Below are 22,816 nucleotides of genomic sequence, written 5' to 3' on the forward strand. Positions count from 1 at the left end.
TTATTAGTGGCACTTACATCGGCCCGTAGGGTTGGGTATTTGCACGCTTTGTCAGCTGACTTCCCCTTACACGCAAATTATGGACGATAGAGTTGTATTAAAATTAGATCCTGCATGTCTCCCCAAAGTGGTATCGAGATTTCATAGGGCTCAGGATATAACCCTACCCTCTTTCTGTCCCAATCCTAGCAACAAGAAAGAGGAGAGACTCCATTGCCTAGATGGCAGGAGATGTATCCTACAGTATTTAGAGAGGACAAGATCCTGGTGGAAACAGAAGGCTTTATTTGTTTCATTCCAGGGGTCAAGGAAAGGCCTTAAAGCCTCAAAACAAACTATCGCTAGATGGGTGAGAGAAGCCATTATTCTAGCGTATAGTACTGCAGGCAGGGTTGTTCTACAGGGTCTGAAAGCCCACTCCACGAGGGCCATAGCGACATCGTGGGCGGAGAGAGCAGATGCTACCATCGACCAAATCTGTAAGGCGGCCACTTGGTCCTCTTCGTCTACATTTTTTAAACATTATAGGCTAGACCTATCTGCTACCTCTGATCTCACATTTGGGAGAAGTGTTAAGGTACCGTCACACTTTAGCGACGCTGCAGCGATACCGACAATGATCCGGATCGCTGCAGCGTCGCTGGAGAGCTGTCACACAGACCGCTCTCCAGCGACCAACGATCAGGGGAAAGACTTCGGCATCGTTGAAACTGTCTTCAACTATGCCGAAGTCCCCGGGTAACCAGGGTAAACATCGGGTTACTAAGCGCAAGGCCGCGCTTAGTAACCCGATGTTTACCCTGGTTACCATCGTTAAAGTAAAAAAAACAAACGCTACATACTTACCTACCGCTGTCTGTCCCCGGCGCTGGGCTTCTCTGCTCTGGCTGTGAGCACAGCGGCCGGAAAGCAGAGCGGTGACGTCATAGGATGCATTATTTATGTGTACACTAACCGGCGGAGTTCCTCTCGTACTTTGTAAAACAACTGATGTGGAGAGAGGAGCCGCCCCTTTTATCTTGAAGGTTTCCTGTCCTTGAAGGGCGGATCCCCTCTCTCGTGGTGCCGTCATGTCTCATAAAAAAAACACATTACCAGGTATGTAATACCCGTGTTTTAGCACCATGATTGCTTATCATTGATGGACTAGAGCAGTACATGCCACCTCGTCCGACACATCCCCTCCTTTGATAGACATCTCACTGTCTATGGACATAGCATGGGAGCTTTCTAGGTAAGTTCCCACGATCTATGAACAGCTAGCAGAGGGCGCCTCACCGCAAATGAAGCTAAATATAGCTCATTGATCTATATTTAGACTCCTTCTCCGGGGTTTTGCAGCGAGGAGTAGCATTGCATTAGCAAAGCTCCTTGCTGCAAACTGTTTTAACCCCTTCAGAAGGATTTACATCGTTGAACGTTACAGATCTGCGGAGGGTAAGTATATTGTTGGTTTATTATGTTTTTTCTTTCACAGAACGAGGGTCTTCAGTGACTGGATTGGGCGTAGAATAAAATACTCCAACAACCATTGTTTTTATTTCATTAAAATAATTTTAAATATTGTGCTTGTCTTTTATTTAACCCTTTACTACAATTGGATTAATAATGGATAGGTGTCAAAATTGACGCCTCTCCATTATTAATTAGGCTTAATGTCACCTTACAATAGCAAGGTGGCATTAACCCTTCATTACCCCATATCCCACCGCTACACGGGAATGGGAAGAGAGTGGCCAAGTGCCAGAATAGGCGTATCTTCCAGATGTGCCTTTTCTGGGGTGGCTGGGGGCAGATATTTTTAGCCAGGGGGGGGGCCAATAACCATGGACCCTCTCCAGGCTATTAATATCTGCCCTCAGTCACTGGCTTTACTACTCTGGCGGAGAAAATTGCGCGGGAGCCCACGCCAATTTTTTCCGCCATTTAACCCTTTATTTTAAGAGCTAGAACGGCCAAATTTTGCAGATACACTCTACTGACATTAGTAGTGTTGAATCTGCAAAAAAAATGGAGAGAAGACATGGTTTACTGTATGTAAACCATGTCTCAAATCATGTCGGGTTTTAGGAAGGAGAAAGAAAAAGCCGGTAATTGAATTACCGGCTTTCAAGCTGTATAGCGCTGGAAAAAATAGTAATATATATACATATATGTGTCTACTGATATATATATATATATATACATATATGTGTCTACTGATATATATATATATATATATATATATATATATATATATATATATATATATATATATATATATATATATATATATATATATATATATATATATATATATATATATATATATATATATATATATATATATATATATATTTTTTTTTTTTTTTTCTTTTTGGGACACATGGATCATTTCTATAGCGGTATGTTGGTTTTGCAAGCCTGCGAGAAAACCACGCAGTACGGATGCCATACGGATTACATACGGAGGATGCCATGCGCAAAAAACGCTGACACACCCTGCCTACGGAGGAGCTACGGACCACTATTTTCGGGACATTTCAGCGTATTACGGCCGTAATATACGGACCGTATTTTCATACGCTGAGTGTGAAGCCGGCCAAAAAGTGATCCATGATAACTCCTTGGAGACTAGAGATCGAAGCAATCACATATACTTTAAAGTGAAAACATGCTTATCAGATGCTCACCTGCTCAATAAGTTGAATGCAAAATCTCCCACTGCTGTAAACCCCATCATTCAGGTCTCATTTGTGGAGATCCCTATGATGTCCCATGTTACCCATCTTCATCCTACTGCTTTCCCAACTCCTGTCTTCCTGTTTGCTGGGTAGCAGTGGGGGATTCCTTCCTCAAAATTGAGGGTATGTGCACACGTCAGGATTTCTTGCAGAAATTTCCTGAAGAAAACCGGAAATTTTCTGCAAGAAATCCGCATTTTTTTTTTTTGCGTTTTTTTTTCCCTGCGCAAAGTTGGAATGGGCTACAAAAGCTGGTTGTTAAAATATTGTTGGGGGATCCCATGCCACTTTTTTTTGGAAAATAATTTAGTAAGTAAAAAAATACATGCACAGTAAGCTGCACATGCACTGTACTAATTATATATGTCATTGACATATTTATATCTATTTCATCTGTTCAGTTTTCATCACGCTGTGATTTTACTGTACACGATGAATTGCCGGCTTTTCAAAGGACAAGGGTGTGTAAAAATCAGACGGCCATCGCATTATCCAAGTGCTGTGTGATTTTTATTTTTTTTCCTCTCGCACCCATTGACTTCGATTGGTGAATGCGATCCGATTTCCGCATACAATCACATCGTGTTGCAAATTTTTTTTCTTTCAGTCCGGTCGTGATCCGATCAGAGCTGGAAAAAAATTGCAGATGAACACACAATGATAGAATGACAGTAGTCCGAATGCAATCCAATTTTTAATCGAGATTGCAAAGTTACTTGTTCCTTAAGCGCTTTGCAGTTCTACCTATTTAACTAGATGAGACAACCCCTTACGCATTACACAGTACCCATTCACATCAATATCTACCTGTGCAAGGCAGGACAGGGCAGATCATCCAGAGCGAGAGACACTACTCATAACTACCATTCACTTGCTAAGACTAAAGGATTCCTGGTAGAAAAAAAAAAAATTGGCTGAATTTATTTCACAGCTCCTCAAACAAGATGAATGTTGCTTCTGTTGCTTCTTTCTCCATTTTTAATTTTGAAAAAACGAAAGCCTGTATATAGAAAGTGAACATACGCCGAAGCCTAGACATAAGTAGAGCTAATTAAGCCGAACGTTGTGGATATTCTTTCCTTCAAAGTCAATGCAGTAAAACAAAAAAAAAAAAAAAAAACACCTCTTTTTAATTTTTCTTTTAAATGATTTCAGAACACTCGTCAACTTTTATTTTGGCAAAGTAAACTAAAATAAGACAACTGGACGCACATCATTTAATGAAAGTCTGCATAAACGTTTATTTGAAAATAAAGCAAATATCAGTTTCAGGATTTTTTCTCCCCCCCCCCCCCCCTTTTTTTTTTTAAAGCGGCGCTTAATGAAATATGCAGTGTGTAAGCTGTGTAGGACATCTGTTCTTTGTGGTTTTGTGGCATCTGGCATCCTCTAAATGCTGACATTTTAACTCCTTTTAAATAAAGGTTAAGTGATTTAATAAAAACTTTGGGTGTAGATTTTGCCATTTTGGGTGCATTGAATCAGACTTTGTGTATTTTACTCCCCTTTAACCATTCGGAGGAACTTTCCTTCCAGATTTACATCTAAATTCTGCAAGGTGTGCGGTGTTGTGCGAGGATCTCTGCAGGATTACCTCTCTAGTTTCTGGGATTAATGGCATGCCTTTTTATTGCCCTGTTCCTAACTGTAATGGATTTATTTTAAAATAATTACCTAGAAGGGACGTCTCCAAGACTACTTCTTGTTAAATATTCAGGAAGGCTGAGGTTGTAGTTGAGGATTTTCAGACTGGGACCTGCTATTTTTCTCGATCCAGCCTGGTTCTCTGCACTGAAGAATAGCTGAGATCCACTCAAAACAATGGCTGCCTTTACATTTCAGTGTGTGACATGCAGTGATTTATTGTCCTTGAATACCCATTGCATTCATTTGGGAAATATGTAATCAGAAAATCACCTATTATTTAAATCAAGTTTTTAGGTTAATATATATATGTGTGTATATGTGTATATATATATATATATATATATATATATATATATATATATATATATGTGTGTATGTGTGTGTATATATATATATATATATATATATATATATATATATATATATATATATATATATATATATATATATATATATACATACAGTGGGGCAAAAAAGTATTTAGTCAGTCAGCAATAGTGCAAGTTCCACCACTTAAAAAGATGAGGCGTCTGTAATTTACATCATAGGTAGACCTCAACTATGGGAGACAAACTGAGAAAAAAAAATCCAGAAAATCACATTGTCTGTTTTTTTAACAATTTATTTGCATATTATGGTGGAAAATAAGTATTTGGTCAGAAACAAACAATCAAGATTTCTGGCTCTCACAGACCTGTAACTTCTTCTTTAAGAGTCTCCTCTTTCCTCCACTCATTACCTGTAGTAATGGCACCTGTTTAAACTTGTTATCAGTATAAAAAGACACCTGTGCACACCCTCAAACAGTCTGACTCCAAACTCCACTATGGTGAAGACCAAAGAGCTGTCAAAGGACACCAGAAACAAAATTGTAGCCCTGCACCAGGCTGGGAAGACTGAATCTGCAATAGCCAACCAGCTTGGAGTGAAGAAATCAACAGTGGGAGCAATAATTAGAAAATGGAAGACATACAAGACCACTGATAATCTCCCTCGATCTGGGGCTCCACGCAAAATCCCACCCCGTGGGGTCAGAATGATCACAAGAACGGTGAGCAAAAATCCCAGAACCACGCGGGGGGACCTAGTGAATGAACTGCAGAGAGCTGGGACCAATGTAACAAGGCCTACCATAAGTAACACACTACGCCACCATGGACTCAGATCCTGCAGTGCCAGACGTGTCCCACTGCTTAAGCCAGTACATGTCCGGGCCCGTCTGAAGTTTGCTAGAGAGCATTTGGATGATCCAGAGGAGTTTTGGGAGAATGTCCTATGGTCTGATGAAACCAAACTGGAACTGTTTGGTAGAAACACAACTTGTCGTGTTTGGAGGAAAAAGAATACTGAGTTGCATCCATCAAACACCATACCTACTGTAAAGCATGGTGGTGGAAACATCATGCTTTGGGGCTGTTTCTCTGCAAAGGGGCCAGGACGACTGATCCGGGTACATGAAAGAATGAATGGGGCCATGTATCGTGAGATTTTGAGTGCAAACCTCCTTCCATCAGCAAGGGCATTGAAGATGAAACGTGGCTGGGTCTTTCAACATGACAATGATCCAAAGCACACCGCCAGGGCAACAAAGGAGTGGCTTCGTAAGAAGCATTTCAAGGTCCTGGAGTGGCCTAGCCAGTCTCCAGATCTCAACCCTATAGAAAACCTTTGGAGGGAGTTGAAAGTCCGTGTTGCCAAGCGAAAAGCCAAAAACATCACTGCTCTAGAGGAGATCTGCATGGAGTAATGGGCCAACATACCAACAACAGTGTGTGGCAACCTTGTGAAGACTTACAGAAAACGTTTGACCTCTGTCATTGCCAACAAAGGATATATTACAAAGTGTTGAGATGAAATTTTGTTTCTGACCAAATACTTATTTTCCACCATAATATGCAAATAAAATGTTAAAAAAACAGACAATGTGATTTTCTGGATTTTTTGTTCTCAGTTTGTCTCCCATAGTTGAGGTCTACCTATGATGTAAATTACAGACGCCTCTCATCTTTTTAAGTGGTGGAACTTGCACTATTGCTGACTGACTAAATACTTTTTTGCCCCACTGTACATATATATATATATATTTTTATTTTTCTATATCAGTATATTTAAAAATAAAATCTAGAAATCTTGCACTTTTTCTTGTGGCCACAAAATCTAATAGGCTGACACTTCCTGTTCTGTAGAAATCACTTTTCAGTAGTCATGTCATTATCATCACAGACAGGATTACAATGAAAGGCTATACATAGATAACACAGGATCTACTATTCATAATATAAGATTGTCACACTCCTCCCCCCTCTCTGCACAATGACTTCTGCACAGGTGACAGAGCATGCTTAACCCCTTAATGACCGCCAATACGTCTTTTAACTGACCTGAGATATAAGAGAATAGCCTCCCCATACAGGTGACAATCCAGCATCTGTCAGTTGTACACTATAGCTGACAACTTGCTGTACCAGCCACGATCAGTATTTGCACCATCTAAATCTGTTTAACCCCTTAGATGCTGCTGTCAATAGTGACTACATCATTATAAATGGTTAACAGAGCGTGGGGGCTTCTTCTTTGTCCCAATTGGTGCCCTCAGATCATGATTTTGTTGTCCTGATGTTTGCCATGGCAATTCATGGCCAAATAGCGGCCTTAGAGTCTGACGGCTCTGTTTAGAAGTTAGAGACATTTAGGTGGTAAAAAATACACATTTTCATTTCTGTCATACCACTTTGCATTAATTCCTGTAAAGCACCTGAAGGGTTAATAAACTACCTGACCGCAGTTTTTGATATGTCAGGGGGTGCTGTTTTTAAAATGGTATCACGTTTGTGAGTTTCCCAATATATGGGACCCCTAAAGTCACTTCAAACATGGATAAGTCCCTAAAAAAATAAATTTTGTAAATTTCTTTGAAAAAATGAAAAATTGCTGCTACATTTTTAAACCTCCTAAACTGCTAACAAAATAAAATAATATTTTACAAATGGTGCTGATGTAAAGCAGACATGTGGGAAATGTTATTTATTAATGGTTTGCTGTGGTATGACCATCTGGATTAAAGGGATAATCATTCAAATTTAGAAAATTGCTAATTTTTTAACATTTTTCTCAAATTTTTGATATTTTTTATAAATAAACACAAAAAATGTTGAACAAAATTTACCATTATCATAAAGTATAATGTGTCACGAAAAAACAATCTCAAAATCACTGGGATTTGTTGAAGCTTTGCAGAGTTATTACCACATAAAGTGACACTGGTCAGATTTCAAAAATTTGGCTCGGTCACTAAGGGGTTAAAGCACTGTCCCATAAAGTCAATGAACACCACCAAGCTCCACTTCCATGTAAATTCAGCTTCGATAATATTGTCCTCCCAATAATCATGCACATTAAATAGACAAACATAAATTTACAATTAGGAAATGAAAAATAGACCATGTTTCACATACTTGAAATATTAGAAATTAATATAGGTGGTGTGTTTGCTTTAAATGAAAGCTGTCATATGGTAAATCTGAGCCTCTGAATTCCTGAGGGATTTCATGTGATACACCAGAGACTCGCCAGATGTATAGTGCTTTCTTTTTATCCCTTCTCATTGGCTTTGTAGGGTTCTCTTGTGAAAACACACCACTGGTGTTTTTTGTGGTATCATGACGATGCACTCAATTTAATAGGTTTTTCAGAGTGACAGGATCTCTTAAAATAGCGGATTATGGGATGTCAGAGCAGTGACCTCCATCGTTCAACTTGAATAAAACAGCAATGTAATATGAGGTTGTACAACTAAAAAACCTCTACGAACCTAATGCAAAGCATGTTTTCTGGTGTATTAAAGATAATGGTGAAACAATCAAGGCTGACCTTTTATTATCCGCAGCTCTTGATCCAAAGTCCACTGCAGAAAATGCGCCAAATTCACTCAATAGACTTTAGTACATTTCTGCTATAATTTTACGCAACTTTTGTGGAGTACATCTTGACAGGCAATGCAAAGCTCTGCTAAGCTGCATCCACTTTCAAAAAGTTGCTATAGCTGGTGTAATAAATTTCCACTTTTGAACACCAATTTTCCGGCATAAATTTCTTGGTGAAATCCCCCATACTAACCTTTGAATACACAGATCTAAAAAATGTTAGAATTGCCTGCCACCAATAATAATAGTGATGACTAGGGCTTCCATGCCACAGTATCCCATATTGGAGTCTTCAGAACCAGCTTTATATTTACCCCAGGAGTACTTGTATGTCTAGGGTTGGACAGGGCAATTAAATTTCCCAAGGGACCACGTGTGAGACTCTGACTGTTGTGGAGGGCCAAACCAATGGGCTGACATTCTGCTCAATATTAATAGTAACATATATTATTATAACATATATTATTAATTTTATTGCTTGATATTGAGCAGCTGGGCCGGACTGGCCATCTTGCAATTCTGGGAAATGCCAGAAGGGCCAGTCTGGTCATGGTCCGCCTTGTCTTCTACGTTGTTAACACAGTCGATGTTCTCAAGACACCCATACTTTTAAGAGTTGTGACAAAGCACAAAGTCGCTTAAGATATCCGTTACCCCAGCAGGCCACGGGTTTGCTTTCCTCCATCCAGGTTAATATTAGTAATATATCTCATCTGGTTCATTGGGACGGGGACAACATGGGCCTGTGTCATTTCAAATGCCAGGGCTGAATTTCAGTCCCAGTCCGTACCTGTTGAGCAGAGATATGTATGTTGATAATCTACTACTGCTAATACATGATATGGTAGGGCATACAGTAAGATGCATTCTCACCAGTAGCAGCTAATCAAAACTATATAATTTACTGCCTTTAATAAAAAAAGCAGTAAATCGGCCCTTTGTACCTTGATAAACCACTCCCCTTCAGAGTTTAATAGGATGCACAGCCCCTCGATCAATATAATAACCCCAACATCTCACATTGTATGATCGCATTCCATAGTCCACCTATGACACAGTGTGATGGCCCACACAGTTCCTCCCTCACGCAGTATGATGGCCCCCACAGTCCCTCCCTCACACAGTTTACACAGTATTATGTCTCCACAGTTCACTCCACAACACAAATGTTAATAATAATAACAATAATAATATAAAAAATACTTCTTCGACCCGTTTCCAGATGCACTGCGCTGGTCACACGGAGACTGCGCAGAGCAGGTGCGATCTAGTGACCTCATCGCACCTCCTGCACTGAGACTCAAACATACAGGATGAATGGTAGAATAGTGAACCGACAGCTCCATCATTATCTTCAGTAGTATCTGTATCTTGAAGATCCAGATGCTATGGAAATTAAGACGGCAGGTGAAGGTCCCACATGCCATTCATCATCAGGCTCCCCAACTCGCTGCAACGCAATTGATTCCAGCCCTTTGGATGTTCTGGTCCTTAGGCTGGAAAGCAGGACTGTGGAGTTGGTAAGCCAAACCTCCGACTCTGACTTCTCAATTTCCAACTCCGACTTCACGATTCTGACTCCACAGCACTGGTCACTATTGAGCATGTACATAAAGTGCAGCACAGATTCATCTCCACTAAAAGCCTAGATCCATAGATCAGGAACAGAACAGACATTTATAGGACATTTCCCTTTCTCCGATCCCACAACACTGATCACTACTGAGCATGTACATAAAATGCAGCACAGATTCATCTCAACTAAAAGCCTAGATCCTTAGATCAGGAACAGAACAGACATTTATAGGACATTTCCCTTTCTCCGACCCCACAGCACTGATCAATACTGAGCATGTACATAAAGTGCAGCATCGGTTCATCTCACCTAAAAGCCGAGATCAGAAACAGAACAGACATTTATAGGACATTTCATAACTTTCCCAACTTCTTATGAAACATTTACAGCACATTCTGCAATGAAAACTTCACCAATTTATTATATATTTTAGGAGTCCGTCCATTTTATACCCACTCCACCAAAATGGATTCCAACTCCCAAGACTCCAACTCTACAGCCCTGATGAAAAGGGTCAGCCAAAGGACTGGATGTGGCCCACAGGCTCCAGTTTGTTTTGCTATTAATAGGAATGATCGTACATTTTGGGGGGATTCGTATGTAATGGAATTTGATGTATTTATTAGAAACAATTTTAGAAGATTACAAATTTATGTTCCATACAAGTTTTGACTGAATGTGTTTTGAGTTCTGAAATTGACATTTGTATCTTTCACCTTCACAGAAAATTAAAATAGCTGCTCTACGCATGTATACTTGTTGTGTGGAACGAATAGATTATGATGAATTCTTTGAAAGTAAGTATCGTCTGTTTTTAATGTTCTGTCTATTATCTATTTCCGGGTAAAAACACACATTTAAAAGAAACGAGTCCACTACAGAAAGATTTTAAACTTAATGGCTGAAATACTGCAGCATTCCAAACAAAAATAGTTGGAAGCAGGGCCCGGGGCAAGATGGCTAATTTAAGATGCAGGTCCCTACCGGCCTATTCAGAAGTTCCTCAGTACACAGCGGTAACTTTGTTCATTCCAGATATAAAAAAAAAAGAAAACAAAACACTGTATTTGAAGGAATCTTATGTAGATACTGCAAAATATATGTGTCTGCAGATATGAAGTCCATAACATGTCAATTATTGCTGTTTATGTCCCTCTTTGAGGGTGAAATGGGCACCTTAACCACACCATTTGCACATTAACACCGCTGCAGAATTAGCTCTGGGTATGTTCAGAAGTTGATTATTTGCTGCACATTTTATTTACAAATTTATATTATTATTATTATTTATTATTATAGCGCCATTTATTCCATGGCACTTTACATGTGAGGAGGGGTATACATAATAAAAACAAGTACAATAATCTTAAACAATATATGTGGAAAATCTTCAGTGTAATATGGTGCCAGCAGAGTGGATTTCAACATTTTCCTGAACATTTCTGCAAAGAAATGATCATGCGGTTCAGATTATTAAAATCTATTGTCAATTCTTTATTGGGAATTTATTGCAGATGTCATCCTTTGGAATGTACAGGGTGAAATCTGCTGTAAGTCCGCAGCGGAATAGGCACATATCACATATATGGATTTTGCTGCAGCAAATCCGTTTTGTAGGGTGAATAAACACAGATCTTCTGCAGCACTTCAGGTTTTAAATCTGCAACATGTCCATCTATGCATTACCGGAGTGAATTGTATGGTAATGGTACTGCAGATCTTGCTTCAGCTGAGAGGTCACATTGGCCCATACTTAAAGATAAAGATCCAAAATTGAATTTATTGCATAACAAAGTTCAGCCACATGCAGACGCTGTAGTTATGAATATATGTCTATGAATTGCTGCACAATATTGGGGTAATCCCCATATATAATATAAGTGTCCCATTTTGTTTTGCAGAATGCAATCTGCCTGATACATTGAATTCCTGGTTCCTAGTGACACAGCTGCATGTGTGGTAAGTGACCGACATCAACGTTTACAAATACCTTTCTGTACATAGGCTACGTTCACATTTGCGTTGTGCGCTGCTGCGTCGGCGACGCAACGCACAACGCAAATAAAAACGCACCTAAACGCACGCAAAAGCGCTGCGTTTTGCGACGCATGCGTCGTTTTTTGCCGAAATTTCGACGCAAAAAAAATGCAACTTGTTGCGTTTTCTTTGCCCGACGCTTGCGGCAAAAAAAACGCATGCGTCGCACAACGCATGTCCATGCGCCCCCCATGTTAAATATAGGGGCGCATGACGCATGCGTCGCCGCTGCGTTTCCCGACGCTGCGTCGGGAAACGCTAATGTGAACGTAGCCTTACCTGTATTTTCTTTATTATAATTATGTAATGCCTCATTTACCTTGTGATTGCGCTGCATGGATGTTGAACACTGTCACTCTCTGCAGGCATGCACATTGGTGAACCCTTTTATTAATTAGGGGGGACTCATTACTAGATAGTTCAAATTATATATTATGTAGGGGTTCCCTGCTCCCTCAGCTTGCTTGGAACAAGAAGCCGCAGGGTTTTTTTTTCAGAAGAAATAAAATCAAAGGGAGTAGTTAAGTTTTCAAAAGAGGCTGGGAACATATTTTAAATTACGTACTGGTGTTCCCCCATATAATCATTCAACAAATGGAAGGTAATTTATAAACTCTAGTCTTTGCCTCCACGAAAATGACTGCTGTCTTGTGCACGCGCCCTACAGCCTCCGGCCGGGTCTCACCTCTGTCCTCAACCGCCTGGACATGTGTGTCCGTGAAGTCAGTAGGAGATTTCTCCATGACGTGTGCCCTGGCGAGTGCCAAGATGTGATGCTCTATTTCCGGGGGAGAGGGCAGTGCGCATGCGCAATAGTAGACGCGACCAATTTAACCACCATGTATAAGATCAGCCTCACATTTAAAACCCTGTTCCTCGTGAAAAAGCTACCGCAAAACAGGTGTCTATATCGTACCGGACCCTGGGGAACACGAACTATAACATGGGTAAGCACCACTAATGAAATGGTATACTTTCAGCACACATTGTGCACCGTACATACGAAAGGTGGTTTATAGGATAGATCATATAGCCATACTGTCCGTCTGACAGACTGTGGAAAATACTAGTGAGAATCACTTTTTTCTCAGATTGGTTATTTGAATTGACCATAAATTCTCTACCTCACCCACCTTTCATTGTGACTTCACAGTGAGCATGTGTTTACTCCAGGTGGATGTTTTTTTTCTAAGTTGTTTGTCTTTGTAACCTTTAGGGTATGTGCACACGTTCAGGTTTTTTCGCGATAAAAACTCATTAAAAACTCATACATATGCATCCTATCATTTAGAATGCATTCTGCAATTTTTGTGCACATGATGCGTTTTTTTTCCGTAAAAAAAAGCAGCATGTTCATTAATTTTGCTTTTTTTTCGCGTTTTTCCCACTATTCTATGCATTTGGAAAAAAACGCATAAAAAACGCATCAAAACTGCGAAAAAAAACCATGCGTATTTCTGGCAGAAATGTCAGGTTTTTGTCAGGAAAATTTCTGCCAGAAATCCTGACGTGTGCACATTGTTTGTGCTCCATCTAATCATGGCCTGTAGTGCTAGGATTTAACCCTAGCCCACCTGGCTTTCCTACAGTCATAAGACCTGACGTAGATTATTAAAGTATGTCAAATTGAATACAATCATTTTTGAAAGTTTTCAAGTGCAAATCCACTTATTAGGATTAAACAGCGCTGCTGAATGTAAAATAAGTATACCAGCCTCATCTGGCCTAAGATCCATTTACTATTTTATGCTGTTAGTATTGTGACATTCGATGATGGATCCTCTGGGCTCTCAGACTGAGAAGCACTGAAAGATTAGGATTGCTAGACAGACAGATGATATACTAAAATGACTTTAAGTTACTTAAAATTAATTTAGCTGAAATGTCCCTGCTGGGATTCTCTCTGCGATGTCGGTAGACCGGACTCTGAGTTATTACGCTGACATTTATGTTACACCTAAAAAATACACACACAATTTTCCTAAATTGCAGATTTGTTGCTTGTGAAAATATTAAACACCAGGGTAATATTTTTCCTTTTCATCTGAGGAGTAAATAGCCAAAAATAAATATTGTTTAATCTAGCATTATTGAAAAGGTCAGCGTATGTTGGGGCAAGGGAAAAGGTATATATCTTAACGTGTAACAGGAACCACGCAGAAGTACATTCAAACATTTGCTAACATGCCGGCAAGAGCTAACACATCATAAATTGAGCTGATTACTGGGGTTGTCTTTAGCTGAAATGTATGGGGCCTTATTTAAACCCGGCAGTATTTTTAATGTCCTAGGTCGCCAAACTGTTTCCTTCTGGGCTGGAATCCCCTGTCCAGCCGCAGAGCTGGAATGCCGCGGTTTTCTGTTCATTTATCCCACTGCCGGGGTTATGATGTGATATTTGGAAATTTATTTGACCTTGAAGATTTTGATGGACTTAGTGGAGTTAACATTTATATATGCCGAGGATTTCCAAAATATATTCCATCCTTATTATTGCCTAGTTCTGCTGAGCCAGTTTTACCATCCACAATTTATTCTGAGGTCCAATATTTGCACTTTTTTGATACTTTTTTTCTCCTAAGGAGAAGTGTATACTTGTAAAAGGGGTTGTTCACTATTTTTGTATTGATGACCTTTCCAACAATTTATTAGTGGACCCAAGGAGGTGAGAAGGAACAAAAAAAAAAAAAAAAAAAAAAGGTACTCTGCCCAGACTGGCCACTGGCCATGCTGCTTCCCCTGCAGATCTGCTGGCATCCACATCTAGTGGGGGTTGGCACAATGTAATCACTGGAGGCACCACTCGTCAGGGCGTCCTGTGACCGTTGCTGCCAATCAGCGGCCGCCTATTGGCTGCAGTGGTCCCAGTTTGCCCAAGCCGAGCGGAGTGACCGTAAACACTTCCGCTGATCAGTGGCTGCTGACTGCCTGAAGCTCTTCTGTTCCTACACTGTTTACATGCAGCCACAGTCAGATGTGATAACAGCTGATCAGCAAGGGCTGCCACTGCTCAGATCCCACTGGTGGGCTGGATGGGTGTTGGAACCCCACTAATCATATATTGATGAGTTTAGGCTGGTTTCACATTTGCGGTCGGGAGGGCTGCGGATAGCAGCGTACTTCCTCCCTTCTTCCTGCTTGAAACCCAGCCTATGCTCCGCCTACTTCTGTATGCGTTCTGCGTTTCCCTGCGTACCTATCTGTAACATTGGGTATGCAGGGATGTATGCGTTGTATGCGGATGCGTCCGCATGCGGCGAATTGACATGTGCGGCGCAAAATTTTGCATTTCCGTGCAGTCGCCGCATATGTCAAATCGACGCATCCACATACAACGCACGGCCCTGCGTACCCAATGTTACAGATAGGGAAATGCTGGACGCAGACGGAAGTAGGCGGGGCTTCAGGCAGGAAGAAGAGAGGAAGTACGCTCCTATCCGCCACCCTCCCGACCGCAAATGTGAAACCAGCCTTATTCTGAGGATAATCATTATTATGAAAATAATGCACCGCCCCTTTAAATGATACCATTACCAATAAATAGCACAATCACTGTGGCTGTGTATTAGAAGTGCTGCACCTAGAAATGTGTCTAGCTTTCATATGCTATAGCTTTTTTCCCTATTCTGTTTTCTTTACATACGCACATTCCCTTTCCTTTCTCATTGAGTGGACAGCTTTTTCAAAAGCCTTGCTATGTGCTGTGAACCTACTGCCATCCCTTGCTGCACCTCTCTCAGCATACCCTAAAAGAATTCCCTAAATGTCTCGTGATAAGAACCCTTGCCTGTGGTGAGACTAGGATTCAAGCTCAAAGACTTGAATTCACCAGGTTTTGGCTACCCCACCTGAGAGCAACCTGAGATGGTGGCCCAGTGGTGGGGGTGTGGTTGCACTACATGACAGCAACTTTACTAATCTCCTACTGATAAAACAGTGATTTTTATCAAAAGGGCAGCAAGAATCCCAGTAAAGGCCCCGTCACACATAGCGACGCTTAAGCGATCCCGACAACGATACGACCTGTCAGGGATCGTTGCTGCGTCGCTATGTGGTCGCTGGTGAGATGTCAAACAGTGAGATCTCCCCAACGACGCAGCAGCGATGCGGCGACCTGTAGCGACCTGTACAACGATGCTATTTCATGATGATTCAATGGGACGTCCTGTCAACGAGGTCGTTGGTAAGGTGTCAGACACAGCGATGTGTGCTACCCAGCGGGACCTCAACGATCAAAAAACGGTCCAGGCCATTCCGACACGACCAGCGATCTCACAGCAGGGGCCTGGTCGCTGCTACGTGTCACACATAGCGAGATCGCTACTGAGGTCGCTGTTGAGTCACAAAACTTTTGACTCAGCAGCGATCTCGCTAGCGATCTCGCTATGTGTGACGGGGGCTTAAGTATTGCTGGAATCTGGATCTGTGCCCATAAATAAGGCTGTTCTTAGGTTAGGTAGCAAAAACCGCGTGACCGTTTCCCTTTAGTAAGCCCCAAATGACTGAATTAGGGCTTGCAATCATTTGCGTAAATAAAATTGCTTCGATGTTGTTCCTGAATAGTAGGACAAGTGGCATGCGATATATATAGATATAGATATATATATATATATATATATATATATATATATATATATATATATATATATATATATATATATATATATATATATATATATATATATATATTTTTTTTTTTTTTTTTATCAAGAAGCATCCGTATGATAACCGAATGACATGTAATCCGTATGCAATGTGTTTTTAACATCAGCTTTTACATACAGTAATTCTAGTTGTCTTAGTAATAAAGCAATCTTATATACAGATATAGATAGAATAGAATAGATGACTTGTAAATATTTAATGTCACAAGCACCCAACATATAATAAACTAGAACCCTTTAATGCCTTTCATGTGGCACAAAAGTATGTTTAGCCTTTTTATACCTATTAAATAATTCATTTTTTTTTTTTTTTTTTTAAAGTGGTGTTTTATCCCCCATATTTTTTAATAACTAGCTAAGTGAAAGCAGACAGCAGGGGGCTGCTGTTATTATTCTGGGAAAGGGGGAAAGGACAAATCTCCATGGATCTTCCCAGACCATTAATAACCGTGCACAGCTGTCTGCTTAGTCTTTACTGGTTAGTAAAAGAGGGATCCCCAATAAAATGAAGTGAGGTCCCCCTTTTTTTAGGAATCAGCAAATGCTAAGCAGACAGCTGCGGGCTGATATTAATAGCCTGGAAAGGGGCCATGGATATTGTCCCCCTCCTAAACTAATAACCAGAAGTGGTGTATCGCCTCGGCTCTTCCTGATTCCCTTGGTGCGTTGTCAATCTGGGTTATGTTTTTGGGGTTGATGTCAGCCGTGTAATGTCTTCTGACATCTAGCCCAGGGGGTTAGAAATGGAGAGGAGTCTATAAGACACCCCCATTACTGCCCCCATAGACAATAAAAAGAACACACAGAGAGAAGGCCTTTAATTGTAAAAAGCACTCCCAACCAGCAAAGGCTAAGCAGACAGACAGAAGTCCCGATAATAAAACAACAAAAAAACCTTTTTTTTTTTTTTTTGCTGACATGCTCATTCCTCATTGGCCAGCATGTTTACACAAGTGAATAATGGGGAAGAACATTCACCGCTTATCTACTTCTCTTAAAGGGACTCTGTCTCCAGGTTGTTTTTGTTAACTCGTCTGAAAGCAGCATAATGTAGTTGAATAGACCCGGAATCCAACATTGTATCACTTAGTTTACTGGGTGCAGCAGTTGTGAGACAATCTGACTTTTTAGATGTAGCATGTAGCAGAGCTCAGAAAGCTAACCCCGCCCCCACACCTGATGTGCATTTTTTGTGTGCATCGTTTATTGACAGTAAACTGCTAATCAGTGATGGGGTGGCGTTGGAACAGGGCTTACATGAACACCAGTCCAGGCAGTGATAATTTCCTGTTGATAACACTCATTGTATTGAGACAACAGCACACAGCCTAATAAGTGGCACATCCCTGAAATCATTGTCTCACCTATGTCATGCTGCCCTCAGATAACATAGCAAAAACCTGCTGACAAAATCCCTTTAAATGACTGTTCAGCCTCATCAATGGAAAGTGTCTCATCTGGTACATTTTTGATCAAGTATAACCAATTCCATACAAATGTGCCAAGTCTCTTTTTTTGTATTACTCCTGGTCGCTCTTAGGGTAAGTTCACACAGGGCTTTTTTGCTGCGTTTTTTTTTTTCTGCAGCAAAACCTGATCATCTTGGCAGGAAAGAAGCTGCGCCAAAAACACAGGTTTAGTTGCGTTTTTTTTCATAAGTTTTTTTTGTCTCTTTGTGCATGGTAATAAAGTTGACTGCCCCCAGAGAAAAAAAAAGTAACTGCTTCCTGGTGATGCTTTTTGACGATCACAAAAAAAAAATGTTACCTCCATGATTAGTTGGGAAACATTAATGCTCATCCTCCTATACCAAGACATGGCTAACACCTCACTAATTCCAGAAACTCCCTCACAATAGATCACTAGAAGGATACCTCACAATAGCTCTTCACACCTCACTACCAGAAAATCCCTCAGAATAGATCATTATCAGGATACCTCACAATAGCTCACAATAGCTCTTCACACCTCACTACCAGAAAATCCCTCAGAATAGATCACTATCAGGATACCTCAGTACCTCACAATAGCTCTTCACACCTCACTACCAGAAACTCCCTCAGAATGGATCATTATCAGGATACCTCACAATAGCTCACAATATCTCTACAGACCTCACTACCAGAAAATCCCTCAGAATAGATCATTATCAGGATACCTCACAATAGCTCACAATATCTCTTCACACCTCACTACCAGAAAATCCCTCAGAATAGATGACTATCCGGATACCTCACAATAGCTCACAATAGCTCTTCACACCTCACTACCAGAAAATCCCTCAGAATAGATCATTATCAGGATACCTCACAATAGCTCACAATAGCTCTTCACACCTCACTACCAGAAAATCCCTCAGAATAGATCACTATCAGGATACCTCAGTACCTCACAATAGCTCTTCACACCTCACTACCAGAAACTCCCTCAGAATGGATCATTATCAGGATACCTCACAATAGCTCACAATATCTCTACAGACCTCACTACCAGAAAATCCCTCAGAATAGATCATTATCAGGATACCTCACAATAGCTCACAATATCTCTTCACACCTCACTACCAGAAAATCCCTCAGAATAGATCACTATCAGGATACCTCAGTACCTCACAATAGCTCTTCACACCTCACTACCAGAAACTCCCTCAGAATAGATCATTATCAGGATACCTCACAATAGCTCACAATATCTCTACACACCTCACTACCAGAAAATCCCTCAGAATAGATCACTATCAGGATACCTCAGTACCTCACAATAGCTCTTCACACCTCACTACCAGAAAATCCCTCAGAATAGATCACTATCAGGATACCTCAGTACCTCACAATAGCTCACTGTCACTAAGGACACCTCACTAACCACACCTCAAAGCTCTTGGCTGTGAGATCACCTCCCACTGGACATGAATTTTCTGCACAAAAAATGCAGCAAATAATGATACCTGCGTTTGTGCAGCATTTTTTCCAACACCCATTCAAGTCAATTGGTGAAAAAACGCAGCAAAAACGCTGAAAGAAGTGATATGCTCTATGTCCAAAAAACGCAGCAAAGCAGAAAATACCGATCAAACAAAAAAGCCCTGTGTGAACTTACCCTTACAGTGTGGATTGAATGGGCAGACAGGTGTTCGCTGTCACCAGCCTCTTCCTGTGTCTGTCAGGCTATGTGCACACGTTCAGGATTTCTTGCAGAAAATTCCTGAGAATTCCGGACATTTTCTGCAAGAAATCCGCAAGAAAACCGCATGCGATTTTGCCGCGGTTTTGACGTGTTTTTGCTGCGGTTTTGACGCGTTTTTGCCGCGTTTTTTCCCGGACACTTCCCAATGCATTTTGGAGTGGGAAATCCACAAAAAAAACGGAAAATTAATGAACATGCTGCGTTTTTTGCCGCAATGCGTTTTTTTCGCGGAAAAAAACGCATCATGTGCACAAAACATGCGGAATTCATTCTAAATGATGGGATGCTTATTGTATGCGTGTTTTTTTGCGGTTTTATAGCGTTTTTATTGGGAAAAACCGCAAAAAAAACGCGAAAAAACCGCAACGTGTGAACACAGCCTCAAAGTGTATTTTTTCGATTAATAGTGGGTTGTCTGCAAATTCAGGTAACCACCCTCGGTCACTTTCATTGTATATCCATATCTATTTGTCCTGAATGATAGTTACACAAAAGCTCCAGCTGCCTATTGGCTCTACCAAATCTAAGCTTACGTGCAGAGGATTCGGAACTGGCAGCACTTTGGACATCCAAAGCGCTGCCATCTAATATATTGTATGGGTGAAATTGACATGCTGAGGTCTGGAGAGACGCACCGCATGTCCGCCTCTGCAGGGAAGCCGCTGGCGTTGGTTGTACGCATAGTGGACATGGGATTTCTTGAAATCCCATCCACTATACTGTAATGTCTGGACGCTGCACAAATACACAGAGTCCAACCCGCAGCGTTTACTGACCGTGTGCACTTACCCTACATGAGCCAGAGCTACTCGCAACCCCCATCTCCCTCAATTCTAAATGTATTCTTACCTCCCCGTAATTCGATGTCACTTTGATGTGATATTTGTATCGTGTTGCTTTTTGTGTTCAGCGTTTAGACTGCTGACGTAACTAGGTTAAATCGAAGTCTCCTTTTGCATATGGAAAAAATTGCGAATCTCTGAGTGGCGAGGAACTGCGATTGACTTTATTAAAATGTTGTAAACAGGAATGCAATGTTACCTTTGTGGTTTGACAGTGATGAGTCAGACTTTTAATGTGCAGCCGGTCTTGCGTTACAGACAGCACTGATTATAGTCAGGGAATTTTATGGACTAAGAAAATAGACGTCTTTTATAATCCAGATTGCAGGTGTAGTTTAAAATGGGCTTTTTTTTTTATTTTTTTTTTTGCTCCCCCCCCCCCCTCCCAAAAAAAGTTCATAAATGTCTGTAAGTTGTTGCACAATGATGCATCAAACATGAGAGATCATAGAAAGTGCGTTAGTTTGGGAAATATATTTTTATATGAAAATGTAAAGGACTTGATATGGTTCACTTAGTTATTCCGCTTTTTAGGAATGTCTGTTTTATAGCTTTGTACCTAGGACCAAGTTACATACGGAGGTTGTAGAAGAAGAGCTTTTCGCATAGATCATACTGATGCGGTTAAAGCAGTGACTTCTATGCAGTTTTTAAAGGGAATTGGTCACCAGGTTTTTGCCATCTAATCTGAAAGCAGCATGATTTATTTAAAGAGATTCTGATTCCAGCAATGGGTCATTTACTGGGCCACTTGCTGTAGTTTCAATAAAGATACTGCTTTATTAGTAGGAGATTATTGCTAGAAGACTAAAATAAATGCAGCCATGTAGTCCTCTATAGTCATGAACTCTGTGTAACCTTAAAAATAGTCTGGGTGAGATGGTGGATGAGGATGAGGAAAAAGCCAATATGCTAAATGACTTTTTTTCATCAGTATTTACACAAGAAAATCCCATGGCAGACAAAATGACTAGTGATAAAAATTCCCAATTAAATGTCACCTGCTTAACCCAGCAGGAAGTGCGGCGGCGTCTACAAATCACTAAAATTGACAAATCTCCGGGCCCGGATGGGATACACCCTCGAGTACTGCAGGAATTAAGTACAGTCATTGATAGACCATTATTTTTAATCTTTAAAGACTCCATAATAACAGGGTCTGTGCCACAGGACTGGCGTATAGCAAATGTGGTGCCAATATTCAAAAAGGGAACAAAAACTGAACTCGGAAATTATAGGCCAGTAAGCTTAACCTCTACTGTGGGTAAAATACTGGAGGGCATTCTAAGGGACGCTATACTGGAGTATCTGAAGAGGAATAACCTCATCACCCAGTATCAGCACGGGTTTACTAGACCGTTCATGTCAGACTAATTTGATCAGTTTCTATGAAGAGGTAAGTTCCGGATTGGACCAAGGGAACCCAGTGGACATAGTGTATATGGACTTTGCAAAAGCTTTTGATACGGTGCCACACAAAAGGTTGATACATAAAATGAGAATAATGGGGATAGGGGAAAATATGTGCAAGTGGGTTGAGAGCTGGCTCAGGGATAGGAAACAAAGGGTGGTTATTAATGGAGCACACTCGGACTGGGTCGCGGTTAGCAGTGGGGTACCACAGGGGTCAGTATTGGGCCCTCTTCTTTTTAACATATTTATTAATGACCTTGTAGGGGGCATTCAGAGTAGAATTTCAATATTTGCAGATGACACTAAACTCTGCAGGGTAATCAATACAGAGGAGGATAATTCTATATTACAGGATGATTTATGTAAACTAGAAGCTTGGGCTGATAAATGGCAAATGAGCTTTAATGGGGATAAATGTAAGGTCATGCACTTGGGTAGAAGTAATAAGATGTATAATTATGTGCTTAATTCTAAAACTCTGGGCAAAACCGTCAATGAAAAAGACCTGGGTGTATGGGTGGATGACAAACTTAAATTCAGTGGCCAGTGTCAGGCAGCTGCTACAAAGGCAAATAAAATAATGGGATGCATTAAAAGAGGCATAGATGCTCATGAGGAAAATATAATTTTACCTCTATACAAGTCACTTGTTCGACCACACTTAGAATACTGTGCACAGTTCTGGTCTCCGGTGTATAAGAAAGACATAGCTGAACTAGAGCGGGTGCAGAGAAGAGCGACCAAGGTTATTAGAGGACTGGGGGGTCTGCAATACCAAGATAGGTTATTACACTTGGGGCAATTT

General features: G+C 40.7%; 1 protein-coding gene across 2 annotated transcripts in view; it reads left to right on the plus strand.

The window, feature by feature from the left end:
* The window catches only part of UQCC1 (ubiquinol-cytochrome c reductase complex assembly factor 1), a 211,218-nt gene that overhangs the window by 56,028 nt on the left and 132,374 nt on the right, over positions 1-22,816 (plus strand). For both annotated transcript variants that reach the window (XM_069751767.1, XM_069751768.1), the window contains 2 exons: positions 10,594-10,666; positions 11,771-11,828. In XM_069751767.1, coding sequence (XP_069607868.1) covers positions 10,594-10,666; positions 11,771-11,828 — 131 coding nt within the window. The remainder of the gene's footprint in view (positions 1-10,593; positions 10,667-11,770; positions 11,829-22,816) is intronic.

This window comes from Ranitomeya imitator, chromosome 2 (assembly GCF_032444005.1).
Source record: "Ranitomeya imitator isolate aRanImi1 chromosome 2, aRanImi1.pri, whole genome shotgun sequence".
Classification (NCBI taxonomy): Eukaryota; Metazoa; Chordata; class Amphibia; order Anura; family Dendrobatidae; genus Ranitomeya; species Ranitomeya imitator.